Source organism: Cinclus cinclus, chromosome 4 (genome assembly GCF_963662255.1).
Source record: "Cinclus cinclus chromosome 4, bCinCin1.1, whole genome shotgun sequence".
Classification (NCBI taxonomy): domain Eukaryota; kingdom Metazoa; phylum Chordata; class Aves; order Passeriformes; family Cinclidae; genus Cinclus; species Cinclus cinclus.
Window position 1 is genome coordinate 60,869,489 of NC_085049.1, and position 12,737 is coordinate 60,882,225.

At 49.5% G+C, this 12,737-nt stretch overlaps 5 protein-coding genes across 7 annotated transcripts; 3 read left to right on the forward strand and 2 right to left on the reverse strand.

The window, feature by feature from the left end:
• Positions 1-1,454: 1,454 nt before the first annotated feature.
• Positions 1,455-2,254, forward strand: LOC134043665 (histone H1.11L-like). The gene has a single exon (XM_062492281.1). The coding sequence runs from the start codon at positions 1,455-1,457 to the stop codon at positions 2,094-2,096; it is 642 nt and encodes a 213-aa protein (XP_062348265.1). The 3' UTR covers positions 2,097-2,254.
• Positions 2,255-2,287: 33 nt separating this feature from the next.
• LOC134043677 (histone H2A-IV) lies at positions 2,288-2,748 on the reverse strand. 2 transcript variants are annotated; one of them, XM_062492300.1, is made up of 2 exons: positions 2,668-2,748; positions 2,288-2,562 (listed from the first exon to the last, which is right to left on the reverse strand). In XM_062492300.1, exons 1-2 carry the CDS (start codon positions 2,746-2,748, stop codon positions 2,359-2,361), a joined length of 285 nt encoding a protein of 94 aa, XP_062348284.1. In that variant the 3' UTR covers positions 2,288-2,358. The 2 variants fall into 2 exon arrangements, with proteins under 2 accessions (XP_062348284.1, XP_062348283.1); XM_062492299.1 differs by having other exon boundaries at positions 2,288-2,748.
• Positions 2,749-3,073: 325 nt separating this feature from the next.
• LOC134043691 (histone H2B 1/2/3/4/6) lies at positions 3,074-3,460 on the forward strand. Its single transcript, XM_062492317.1, has one exon. The coding sequence runs from the start codon at positions 3,080-3,082 to the stop codon at positions 3,458-3,460; it is 381 nt and encodes a 126-aa protein (XP_062348301.1). The 5' UTR covers positions 3,074-3,079.
• A 3,033-nt stretch (positions 3,461-6,493) lies between these two features.
• On the reverse strand, positions 6,494-6,979 carry LOC134043690 (histone H2B 1/2/3/4/6). The gene has a single exon (XM_062492316.1). It carries the CDS (start codon positions 6,971-6,973, stop codon positions 6,593-6,595), a length of 381 nt encoding a protein of 126 aa, XP_062348300.1. The 5' UTR covers positions 6,974-6,979; the 3' UTR covers positions 6,494-6,592.
• A 325-nt stretch (positions 6,980-7,304) lies between these two features.
• LOC134043680 (histone H2A-IV) lies at positions 7,305-8,726 on the forward strand. Of its 2 annotated transcripts, XM_062492304.1 has the most exons (2): positions 7,305-7,385; positions 7,491-8,726. In XM_062492304.1, the coding sequence occupies exons 1-2, from the start codon at positions 7,305-7,307 to the stop codon at positions 7,692-7,694; spliced, it is 285 nt and encodes a 94-aa protein (XP_062348288.1). In that variant the 3' UTR covers positions 7,695-8,726. The 2 variants fall into 2 exon arrangements, with proteins under 2 accessions (XP_062348288.1, XP_062348287.1); XM_062492303.1 differs by having other exon boundaries at positions 7,305-8,726.
• The last annotated feature ends 4,011 nt before the right edge of the window (positions 8,727-12,737 follow it).

The window sequence follows — 12,737 nt, forward strand, 5'->3', positions numbered from 1 at the left end:
GATTTTATCCTCTTCCACAAGATGTTTTTCTGTTGGTTGTCTTCCCTAGAAAAAAAAGCCTCTCTGAAATGCCACCACATCTCCCAAGAGATTTTAGGTACACCCCAGTCAAGACAATCTAGTACCACTGACAAGCTCATAAAACTGACCCCACCATCATCAAAACTTAACAAGACACGGTGTGATATTTTATTATGAAAAGATAAAGTGAAAGGAGACAAATAACAGCATTTACAATCATATGAATCAATCACTGGGGTCTCTGATTGTTTCCCACAGTCTACTACAGATGTTTAAACGTGACTATCCATTTGCTATCCAACTCTTAAGAAAAATTCATTTTTATATACATTCAAATTATTCCACATCACACCAGTCAAACACTTGAAAAAGCTATGTCATTGCTTCTCTTGGCAGTTCTGAGGAGAAAATTATTTGCTTAAGTCACTTGAATTATATTATTTTATTAAAGAAATACCTGCAGATTTACATCTCTTTTTCATAATGAAAACGTGTACACTGTATTATGATTCTGTTTCTCTTTTTGTAAAATTGATGTTTGTGGTTGACACAATTCCTGAATAATAATGTAAAAGTAAGCAGAAAAATAAGCACTACCTTGAGAACATACAGATTAATTGGTTTATCTACTGTGCGTCACAAAAATAAGTATTTTGGAGAAAAAAAATGGGAATATAGTTAATTAAAATATTAATACGAAGCAACACAAAACCCGGGGGGACAGAAAAGCAACTTCTATGTGGCATTCTGAGACTTTTAAGATAGCTGATTATTTACGAGACCTGTTTTCAGGTAAATGTTTCTGGTGAAAAATGTCTTTCTTTCATGTTTTACCAAGTCCTACTAGAGCTAAAAAGGGCACCGTGTCAAAAGGTTTCATTATTTTGAAGAGATGATGTCGTGTTACAGAAAACAACTCACAACTCACATACAGAGCTGAATAGCTACCTTGTTTTACTTGCATATTTTCACAGCTAATTTACAATAAAATAGGGTCTCGAGATTACCCCCATTTTGTAGCACCTCGACGGAAAACCTTCTCAGAAACATGCATCCGGTGTCACTGTGACAGCGGTGCCAAAAGCAAAGTTTTAATTCAAAAAGAGAAATAAAAAATCTTACAGTCCAGCCAATCATGCAATCCCCAACCTCGGGAATTACTAACATGCCTGAAACTCATTTCCAATCTCGGTTGAAAGAAACGTGGCAAGACAAAAATATTCTCTGTCCCCAGCAAGAATGCTAAGAAACCGGGTGCAGCCTTGCAAGGTTTTTGTAAGAAAAAGTCAATTTTTAGAGAAAGGAGAAACACAAGGAGGGCGGCAGGAGCGGGGCGGGGGGCGGGGCACGCTCGGCAGCGGACCAATCAGCGCCCGCCGCGCTGCTATAAAAGGTGGGAGCCGCCGGTGCCGCCGCATTTTCCCCGTCCCGCCATGTCCGAGATCGCTCCCGCCCCCGCCGCTGAGGCAGCGCCCCCCTCCCCGGCCAAAGTTCCCGCCGCCAAGAAGCCAAAGAAGGCGGCGAGCGGCTCCAAAGCCCGCAAGCCCGCGGGGCCCAGCGTCACCGAGCTGATCACCAAGGCCGTGTCCGCCTCCAAGGAGCGCAAGGGGCTCTCGCTCGCCGCGCTCAAGAAGGCGCTGGCCGCCGGCGGCTACGATGTGGAGAAGAACAACAGCCGCATCAAGCTGGGGCTCAAGAGCCTCGTCAGCAAGGGCACCCTGGTGCAGACCAAGGGCACCGGCGCCTCCGGCTCTTTCCGCCTCAACAAGAAGCCGGGAGAAGTGAAAGAAAAAGCCCCGAAGAAGAGGGCGCCTGCAGCCAAGCCCAAGAAGCCCGCCAGCGCCGCTAAGCCCAAGAAAGCGGCGGCGGTGAAGAAGAGCCCCAAGGCCAAGAAGCCGGCGGCCAAGAAAGCAGCCAAGAGTCCCAGGAAAGCAGTAGCAAAGGTTGCTAAGCCCAAGAAGGCGGCGGCAGCAGCGAAGAGCCCGGCTAAGGCAGTCTTGAAACCTAAAGCAGCCAAGCCTAATGCTCCAAGGGCAAAAGTGGCCAAGGCAAAGAAGGCAGCGTCCAAGAAGTGAGGAAAGCCCTTGCTCTGCATTTTAACCAAACGGCTCTTTTAAGAGCCACCCAAATTTTCTTTAGAATGGCTGAAGTTGTTTAAATTGTTCGGTCAAGAACATACTTCAACTGGCAAGAAAAAAGGTGAAAATAAACGTAGAAGTAGCATGATTGTTAATACTTGAAGCAGCAATTTTAGCTCTTTATCGAGGAAGTGGGTGGCTCTTAAAAGAGCCTTTGGGTTTTAGTACTAAAACTTAAGGGCCTTCCAATGTCCGGCGTTCATTTGGCTTTAGCCTTGTGGCTGTCGGTCTTCTTGGGCAGCAGCACGGCCTGGATGTTGGGCAGCACGCCGCCCTGCGCGATCGTCACCTTGCCCAGCAGCTTGTTGAGCTCCTCGTCGTTGCGGATGGCCAGCTGCAGGTGGCGGGGGATGATGCGCGTCTTCTTGTTGTCGCGGGCCGCGTTGCCCGCCAGCTCCAGGATCTCGGCCGTCAGGTACTCCAGCACGGCCGCCAGGTACACCGGGGCGCCGGCGCCCACGCGCTCCGCGTAGTTGCCCTTGCGCAGCAGCCGGTGCACGCGGCCCACGGGGAACTGCAGCCCGGCCCGCGACGAGCGCGACTTGGCCTTGGCGCGCGCCTTCCCGCCCTGCTTCCCGCGCCCGGACATGGCAGCGACTCGACAGCGACCACAAGGAATCTGAAGGGACTCGACAGAATCAGCGCCAGCTCGCCGCCCGCCTTTTATACAACTCGGCCGGATCGGCAGCGCCTCTTGCGATTGGCTGCGAGAGGAGGACTCGGTCCGCAGCCAATGGAAAAGCGGATCGAGACCTGGCCAATAGCGAATCTCGGCGCTGCGCGCGGAGCTGGAAGCCGAGCCAATAGCGGTGCGGCCGTGTCGGCGGCGGCGCTATAAAGGCGGCTCCCGCGCTCGCGCCGGTGCTGTGAGCTGTTGGTCGCTGTGTTTGGTGGGTGCCAGGGCAGTGTTCGCTGCAAACATGCCTGAGCCGGCCAAGTCCGCCCCCGCGCCCAAGAAGGGCTCCAAGAAAGCCGTGACCAAGACGCAGAAGAAAGGCGACAAGAAGCGCAAGAAGAGCCGCAAGGAGAGCTACTCCATCTACGTGTACAAGGTGCTGAAGCAGGTGCACCCGGACACGGGCATCTCGTCCAAGGCCATGGGCATCATGAACTCCTTCGTCAACGACATCTTCGAGCGCATCGCCGGCGAGGCGTCGCGCCTGGCGCACTACAACAAGCGCTCCACCATCACGTCGCGGGAGATCCAGACGGCCGTGCGCCTGCTGCTGCCCGGCGAGCTGGCCAAGCACGCCGTGTCCGAGGGCACCAAGGCTGTCACCAAGTACACCAGCTCCAAGTAGGCGGTTTCTGTGACCTATCCAGTACTTTTGACCCAAAGGCTCTTTTAAGAGCCAATTATATTTTCACTGAAAGAGCTTTCACTGAGTTTACTTGTATCTTTGCTCATTATGCGTTTTCTAACTAGATTAGTTTACTTATGGATATAAAAAACACTTTATATACCTTTGCTGCTCGCATATATACAATATTTATATCCTATTTGTGTGTTTACGGATTGCATACTGTTCTACTTAGCCTTAATTTTGCTGATGCCTTCATTTTGCCTGTTATGCGTGAGTTACTTCGTCAAGTGTTGGAAGGGCGCCCTTCCATCTCCTGTGTGCCCTTAGTCAACCACAGTCCTTTCTGAGAACTGAGACAGGAAAAGGTTAAAGTGCTTTCTTCCCCCGGCTGCTGCCATGGTCGCTCCCCTCATAAGTACCACAGGCAAATACTAAATATTTCGAATGTGTCCTCAGTAATTAATTGATAAGAAAGTATTTTCTTTTAGCTTCAGACTTATCTGGTCTTCCCGAACTGAGAAATACTATTTGTTTAGACTGAATGCTTTAAAATATTAATTAGGCACTTACCTATTCGTTTTATTATTTTAAGATAGTAAGTAATAGCTTATTGCCGGCTTCAGAACTCAATAGCACTAATGCTAAGTGATTTCTTAGTTGCTGTTGCCCCCTCATGGGTGTCATCGAATTTTCTTACATTTTTTGTTTTACAGCATCCGGTTAAGGCCCCCGACTCACATATGTAGGATCAACTGCAAACACTGATGAAACAACGGCTTGAAAAATCAGAGGGAGGAAATAGGAAAATTCAGGAGTTCAAAGGGGGATAAGCAGAGTCTCAAGTAAAGTACCTTTCATCCATGCGACTGTGCCAGATGACACAGCTCTTAGGGCGAGTACAAAGAGCGGCGAGTACAAAACCGACTGTGTCCGCAGTTCTCCTGGGGTAAAAACTGTGCATTCTAAAAATGTAATTCGCTCCAGAAAAAAAAAAAAAAGTAAAAATTTACGGGGCTCATTGCAAATTTTAGTATGGTAGAAAAAATATTTTAAAAATCACTTCGAAACTAATAGTATATATTATTGGGCAAGTGTTCAATCATGGATCTCTACATATAAGCACCCGCGCAATACCTTGTGTTTCTGTAACTACTATGAACGTACACGTTTCAAGGTAAGCGTCACAGCTCTGTTAATTGCGTGTGTAGTGGCTCTTAAAAGAGCCTTTGGGTCTTTGTGGGAAGCCTCAATGCCTGGCTAGGAAGCGCTGCGGCAGGAAGCTCAGCTCAGGCGCGCTCGCCGCGGATGCGGCGGGCCAGCTGGATGTCCTTGGGCATGATGGTGACTCGCTTGGCGTGGATGGCGCACAGGTTGGTGTCCTCGAAGAGCCCCACCAGGTAAGCCTCGCTGGCCTCCTGCAGAGCCATGACGGCCGAGCTCTGGAAGCGCAGGTCGGTCTTGAAGTCCTGCGCGATCTCGCGCACCAGGCGCTGGAAGGGCAGCTTGCGGATCAGCAGCTCCGTGGACTTCTGGTAGCGGCGGATCTCGCGCAGCGCCACCGTGCCGGGCCGGTAGCGGTGCGGCTTCTTGACGCCGCCCGTGGCCGGCGCGCTCTTGCGGGCAGCCTTGGTGGCCAGCTGCTTGCGGGGCGCCTTCCCGCCCGTGGATTTCCGCGCCGTCTGCTTTGTCCGGGCCATGCCAAAGCACCACCAGTTCCAGCAGCAACAACAACGCACAAGCAAAACCTCCCCCAACTCCGAACGCACTGCTGCGCGCCCGCCGCACGGCCGCTCTTTATAGCCCCGGCGCCCGCGCCCATTGGCCGCCCGCGCGACAGCGGCCGCCTGCCATTGGCCGCTTCGCGCTAGCCCTGGAACAGGCCCCGCCTCCGGGGCGGGAAACGCGCCCGGGCCTCGCCCCGCCCCTGCCCCCTCCCAACGGCGGCTTGCAAGAGACAGGAGGGGCGGCAGCGCCCTGGGCGAGCGGTATTGAGCGGTCTCGCTGCCCGAGCCCGAGGCTCGCCCTCTTTTGTCCAAAGCCTCTCCGTTCGCCTTCAGCCCCGGCCTCGCGACCGCTGGCTGAAGCTGCCGCCAAGGAGGCAGCCGCCTCCTTCGCCGAGAGCTCGCGGTTTCTTCCCGCTCGGTAGCCGCGTTCGGTTCAGGGCCGCGGCAGAAAGGCTGAAGGCGCAGGCGGCAGCCGACTTCCCTGGCCTAGCCGAGCTGCCCGGCCCGCTGGAAGCGCCGCGTCTCTCGCGGAGAGCTCGGCCCGGTGACGCGCGCGCGCGGGCTGCGAGCGCCACCAATCAGCGCCGTGTCGGGAGGCGCGTGAGGCGGCCGGGCCCGCCCGCGGGGAGGCTCCGCGCAGTCCTCACTCCGGTCGGACGGAGCGCGGCTCCGGCTGGGCCCGCCCGCCTCCGGCCCCGTCCGCGGCTCGGCGGCGGCGTTTGCGGGGCACGGGGAAAGGGCGCTGGAGAGGGAGGGAGAGAAAGAGACAGGCGGACGAAAGCCGGCAATGGGCCACACCGGGGAGCCTGTGCTTGGCACTATCTGTGCGGCGACTGTGCAGGCGGGGGGGGAGAACGCGTTCCGCTTTGATTCCCCTGGTTACCTGCGGTAACACATTTGGGGTAGTGAGGGCGAGCGGGTATTCATCCCGGAGCATTGTGCTCCAAATCAAACGAACAAGAAAAAATAGCACCGGACCGTCAGAAAGGACCTGTGCTGGCAATGATCCCGGTTCACACTGTCTTTCCTTACCCTAGCTCAGCAGTGATAAACCATGGGACAGGAGACTATTTTTTTCGCTGTTATAAGTGACAGGCCACCGCTAACATTTTTGCGTAGCCCTCCGTCCCCACACTACATATACCTAAAAGGACTTCTAGGTATTTTGAAGAGATTGATCACCACCCTCGGTTCCGTTGCAATCACCCCAAAAGACATTTTTCTTTCAATATACGTTACTCTGAGACCGAAACGTCACATCTCCATCCCAGCTCCCCCCCTCGAGAAAGGGAAAACAAACAGGATGTGTAAGAACTCTCCGTAGCATCAGCTCTTTTACTGAAATCGTGGGTGGCTCTTAAAAGAGCCTTTGGGTCAAAAGTACTGGATAGGTCACAGAAACCGCCTACTTGGAGCTGGTGTACTTGGTGACAGCCTTGGTGCCCTCGGACACGGCGTGCTTGGCCAGCTCGCCGGGCAGCAGCAGGCGCACGGCCGTCTGGATCTCCCGCGACGTGATGGTGGAGCGCTTGTTGTAGTGCGCCAGGCGCGACGCCTCGCCGGCGATGCGCTCGAAGATGTCGTTGACGAAGGAGTTCATGATGCCCATGGCCTTGGACGAGATGCCCGTGTCCGGGTGCACCTGCTTCAGCACCTTGTACACGTAGATGGAGTAGCTCTCCTTGCGGCTCTTCTTGCGCTTCTTGTCGCCTTTCTTCTGCGTCTTGGTCACGGCTTTCTTGGAGCCCTTCTTGGGCGCGGGGGCGGACTTGGCCGGCTCAGGCATGTTTGCAGCGAACACTGCCCTGGCACCCACCAAACACAGCAACCAACAGCTCACAGCACCGGCGCGAGCGCGGGAGCCGCCTTTATAGCGCCGCCGCCGACACGGCCGCACCGCTATTGGCTCGGCTTCCAGCTCCGCGCGCAGCGCCGAGATTCGCTATTGGCCAGGTCTCGATCCGCTTTTCCATTGGCTGCGGACCGAGTCCTCCTCTCGCAGCCAATCGCAAGAGGCGCTGCCGATCCGGCCGAGTTGTATAAAAGGCGGGCGGCGAGCTGGCGCTGATTCTGTCGAGTCCCTTCAGATTCCTTGTGGTCGCTGTCGAGTCGCTGCCATGTCCGGGCGCGGGAAGCAGGGCGGGAAGGCGCGCGCCAAGGCCAAGTCGCGCTCGTCGCGGGCCGGGCTGCAGTTCCCCGTGGGCCGCGTGCACCGGCTGCTGCGCAAGGGCAACTACGCGGAGCGCGTGGGCGCCGGCGCCCCGGTGTACCTGGCGGCCGTGCTGGAGTACCTGACGGCCGAGATCCTGGAGCTGGCGGGCAACGCGGCCCGCGACAACAAGAAGACGCGCATCATCCCCCGCCACCTGCAGCTGGCCATCCGCAACGACGAGGAGCTCAACAAGCTGCTGGGCAAGGTGACGATCGCGCAGGGCGGCGTGCTGCCCAATATCCAGGCCGTGCTGCTGCCCAAGAAGACCGACAGCCACAAGGCAAAAGCCAAGTAAATGCTCTCTGAAGCTAATTCTGAAACAAAGGCTCTTTTCAGAGCCACCCACGTTTCTCATAAAGGGTTGAATCACTGTAGTTTTTATTACGTTCCGGGGGAAGGCAGATATGTATGTTATCTTCATTTTTTTTTTTTGATTACCTTGTTTTTTTCGTGTACGTTTTTGTTTTCCTGTCTATGTGGGGCGATTTTCCTAATGCTGGTTTCTTTTTTTCTTATTGGAATCTGTTTATCACAGAGCAATTTTCTTTGTCGATGCCATTTAAGAATTTCTTAATTGATAAGTATTTTGACCTTTTCTGTGTGTTAACCCTATGAAGTAAGGGTTTTAGAACAACGTAGATGTGCCATGTCCTGCCTAGCTGGCTCTTACTGCTCTTAAGTGTTTTGTTCTTGTATTAGAGGACTGTACTGAAGTCTTGGTAACCTGGATTTTTTTTTTAATTTTTTTTTTTTTGCTTTAAGTGTACAATAAAGAAGCTAGTCAATGTTGCACTTGCATATTTCAGAGAAAGGGGAATGGGAAGGAAGAAAAACTGAGACAAATTTAAGCCCTGAATTGAATCACCCGGTTCTTGCAGTGACCTAGAATAATTTGTTTCTCGGCAGGAAGGGAGTTCCTACCCTCGGGCCCCTGACTGATCCACTTTTGCTGCCTTTTAACACTCGGGTATGGAAGAGTCCCACGGGCTTTTCCTTGGCCGAACGGTGGAACACTAGGGAAGGGTTTCAGGCAGGGAGGATTGCTAGTATTGTCAAGGAGCGGCCTGATGCGCTGTGCCGCTACTGTGGAGGTCACTGCATTACACTGGAAAGAGCACGATCGCTTTCAGTTTCATTTTTCTGGTGCTGGTCGCTGGATCCACGCCCTCTTCTCCCTGTGGTATGCGGAGTTTCGAGCCGGTACTTGGTTTTGGGGAAAAGCGAGTCATTCTTACAAACGCTGCTGCTCTTACAGCAAGTCACGGTGTTGCTTTAAAGTTTAATTCTCTGGTGCTGCTCTGCTGGCTTCTGCTTTCCTTCTGGCTCTAGTGAGGCTCTTCCTCTCTTATTTTTCTCTCAGCATTGCAGGCTCTTGGCTGCAGAAGCCAGCAGCTTCTTGGCTTCGTGAGTCTCTGTCTTGCAGTTCGTGGCACCGCAGCCACGGGAGCAGTTTCCAACATGACCGTGTCTTTCCCCAACTCCATCCTCCAGTACAGGGAAAAAGAGATGTGACTTAACATCTGTGACCTGGTGTCCAATGAGTTTAATTTTCCTAAAACTGGGTCGGTGATAAAGCCACCCTTCCACAGGGGAAGGAAATGTCTCTCTGTGTCACCTTGTTCCACGTAATGAAACTGTCCTCTGCTTACTGGGCTGCTAGCAAGCAATGGCAAAGACTTCTAGGAAAAACTGTGTGCACATCATCTCGATGTTTTGTGACCAGAATAAAAATTCTAGTTTGCAGACTTGTAGAAACTTCCAAAATAATTAATAATTACTGTCGTAGTCATTCCTCTCGTGTTTTTTTTTCTTTCTTTCTTCTAAAGAATGCGCTTAGTCATTATGTAGTTGTAGTTTTGAGTTACATACATGGGAAATAAAGCCATAAAATAAAGAGGGCTACATGAGGTCTCAATTATGAAGGGCTGCAGGATCTCGAATATATACTGTACAGCCAGACCCTCTCATGAAAATGCTCCATAGATGTGGTTTACCAAAACTGGGCTAACTGTGCAGAACTGTTTTAAAAATATATGTATTTCCTAACAGAGCTGGTTGTGAGCATCGACAGCCTCTTTTCATCAGCATGGATGTACTTTTGTGTATTTCTTTAGTAAGTTGTTTTTGCAACAGCAGAATGGAAGAGGGAAGTAAAAATGGGATCACTTAGCAGTTCTGACAGGACAGCTCTTCGGGCAGGGCATCACCAAACCATGCCACCTGCTGATGCTTGAGGAAAGGAGTCTGTGCACAGGTTGGAGCTGTGGAATGCACTGTGGCTCCCAGACTGACGAGCTGGCTGTGCAGTAAAACGAAGGAGTGATATATGCATTTGTGGTTGGTTTTTTTTTTTTTGTTGTTGTTGTTGTTGTTGTTGTTGTTGTATGTTTTGTGATTTAACTGCAGGTGTTTCATTTGGGCACAGTAAGGAGGTGAGCTCGGCTGAAGCTGAGTTGTCCTGTTGCATAAATGCAGAGAGGATGGTTCCCACCAGGAGCCATCATTTCTCCAGTGACAATGAAATTCTTTGGGCTTGTTGGGCAGGCTGTGACAGATACATTCCTGCTCTCTGAGCTGCTTCCAGGGACAGTGATTTAAGGACTAATCCGCCTCTGGGAGGAGGGTAATGGTGGGGTAACACAGGATGTAGCAGGATTTCACAGTGGGAATGGGGGTGTTTTGGGATTAGGAACTCATCAGGTTATGCTCTTCTGTGGCTTCCACCAACATCCTGCACTGCAAGAGGCACCTGGGAACAGTGGGGAGAAGGAAAGAAAAGGATTGGATATCTCCTGGAAGGGCAGAGGAAGGCCCTGGATTTTTAAATCCAGAAACAAGGTATTTCCTCCTCAGTTTCACCCCAGCCCCCTAATAAAATATTTTTTACTTTACCATTGTCAAGGAACAAACCTGTAGGGTGAAACAGAAAAGCAGGCATTATTCAGTTCAGATAAATTCTGTAAAGTGATCCCAGCGTTTTTGCAGTTTCCCGGTTCTTCCCCCTGATTTTTATGCCACGTCATTTCCTGCTGAGCAGTGGGAGCTGCTGGGGTAAATTTGAAGTACTACACGTGTGCATCCTATGAGCTTTCGCATGACGCGCGTCAGTTAAGGCTAAAACTCCAGCAGCTACGCACGCCTATGAAAGGTGACCATTTCACTTCTTCCACGGGGATTGTAGCAGCAGTTTCAAAAACCCCTGCGTGTAGAGACTAGAACTGACTCAGATAAATTTGGCTTCCTGAGCCAGCTCAGCTGAGTCCAGCTCTGCCTGTGATGCAGTCTATCCAGTCTGTCTGATGCTTAGAGCACAGGCAGCTCTATTTAAAGCTGTATTTTCATGTGTTCAAAGGTTGGGGCTATGCCATACCTGTGGTAATATTTGCACTCTTTTCTAAGTGAATGACTGAAGGTACTTAACCTTGCTGTGTCCCAAGAGCATAAGGAGAAAAACAAAAAATACCCAAAACTTGATCATGTCGAGTGCTCATCTTGTTAATTGTTGCAGTGGCTGCTAATTGCTACAAAAGGAAAAGAGGATGCAAACCAGAGATGTGTGCATTTCTTCACAGCTCTGATAAGGAAGACAATATCCCTTCATCTGTTTGAAGTTCAGATTTGAGATGTAATGCTCTATGTGTGCTCTGTTCTATTTTCACTAATTATTTCTTCCATTTTCCTATCACCTTTGCAAGTAAAAAAAAAAAAATCTATATTTAATCTAAGGAGGAGTACAGGTAGAAAAGGGTTGTGGATCTCACATGGGAGGAAAATACCAATTTGTTCTGTAACCCTTTCCAATCTACTCATTTTCTAGTTGTAAAATGAATTATATTCAGAATTACTTCCTGAGATGTTCAGTGTTAAAAATGAAAGTATGAAATTTTTGATTAATACCTTCTATTGTTTTTCACAAGCAATGCTTTTGGAACAACCACTACAATAGGAATGCAATCAAATAATTTAGTTCTTTGTAGCCACATAAGAAATCTAACCCAAAACACCCTTTCCACCTGCACAGGCCTCTGGTTCTGTGAGCCCAGTCCTTGAGGAAAGAGTTGCCTCTGCTCGCTGTAATGCTTCTTCCTTCCTCACAGCTGTGTGAGTTGGAAAGGGAGAAGTTCCCAGCTGCATTCCCATCTACTTTTTGCCCTCTCCCCCACAGTAAGGTTTGTGTCATGTCTTGAGCTGTGCTATTCAGCAAATAGCACAGCCCTTAGACCAGGTTTTTGGAATCTGAAGTCTCAGTTTTTTTCATTTACCGGCTAACCTGGGCAGATTCTCATCACTGGCCAAAAACATTACATCAAGGTGTGTGTAAGACCAAATATTTTTCACTAGCTGCAGTCAGTACTTTCTCCTGCATCTGTAATTATTTTAAAATACAGTATTTTATATTTAACATGGGAATGAAAGCCTGTGGGAAACTAACTTTGCAATAATTTGTCTTTGGTGTCAGGTAATTATATTCTGTGGCCATTAAAAAAAAAAATCAGGTTTGAGAGCAGGTATTGTGTTACTTCATTAATAAAAACAAAAGCAAACATTAAAAACCAAACAATCCCCCCCCCCCCAAACTAAAAAACTCCCCCCAAAAAACCACAAGACCCCAAGAAGTTGCAAAAAATTGCTACAGACTGTCTGTGATTTGTTCAGGTTGTGGCCCAGATGTATAGCATCTATTTCTCGTTTCTGATTTACTGTTCAGTCAGTTAACTAAAGAACACAGATATTTGTTTGCCCAGCTGCTGTATTTCACTATTGCAGAAATAAAAAGAGAGAGTTTTGTTTTATGAACATTTTAATGCATAAACATAAATTTTACTGCAAGGATGGCCATCTACAGAAGATATATGCTCTCCAGGAGTGATATTAACTTTATTATTCTAGTAAAAATATAAGAGGGGAGGGTTTTTTTGTAACTGTGTTGTTCTGTAGTTATTTTTCTCTTTTTTTTGTTTTTTTTTTTTTTCTGGTTATTACACAGGACTAAACTGTAATGTCACTCTGATCATTTGAGATACAAAAAGTTGCTGATATTTAAAAAAAAAAATACAAGAATGTTTGTATTACCAATACCAAAATATTCCCCATATTTCAGATGCTGTGAATGAAGTGATATTTTAAAGGTAAACATGGAAGGGTAGATTAAAAGACAACATGTAGGGCCTGGTTGTAGTTGACGCATTTAAACACTTTTCAGTTTTGAGAATTTTTGGGATTTATAATTTTGCCTTGCACGGGAAGATCAATAAGATGGATCTCTAGGGCACATGAGGTGATGAGAGTGTCAACATTTTGATAAAAATAATATCACAAACACAGAACAAGCTGAACC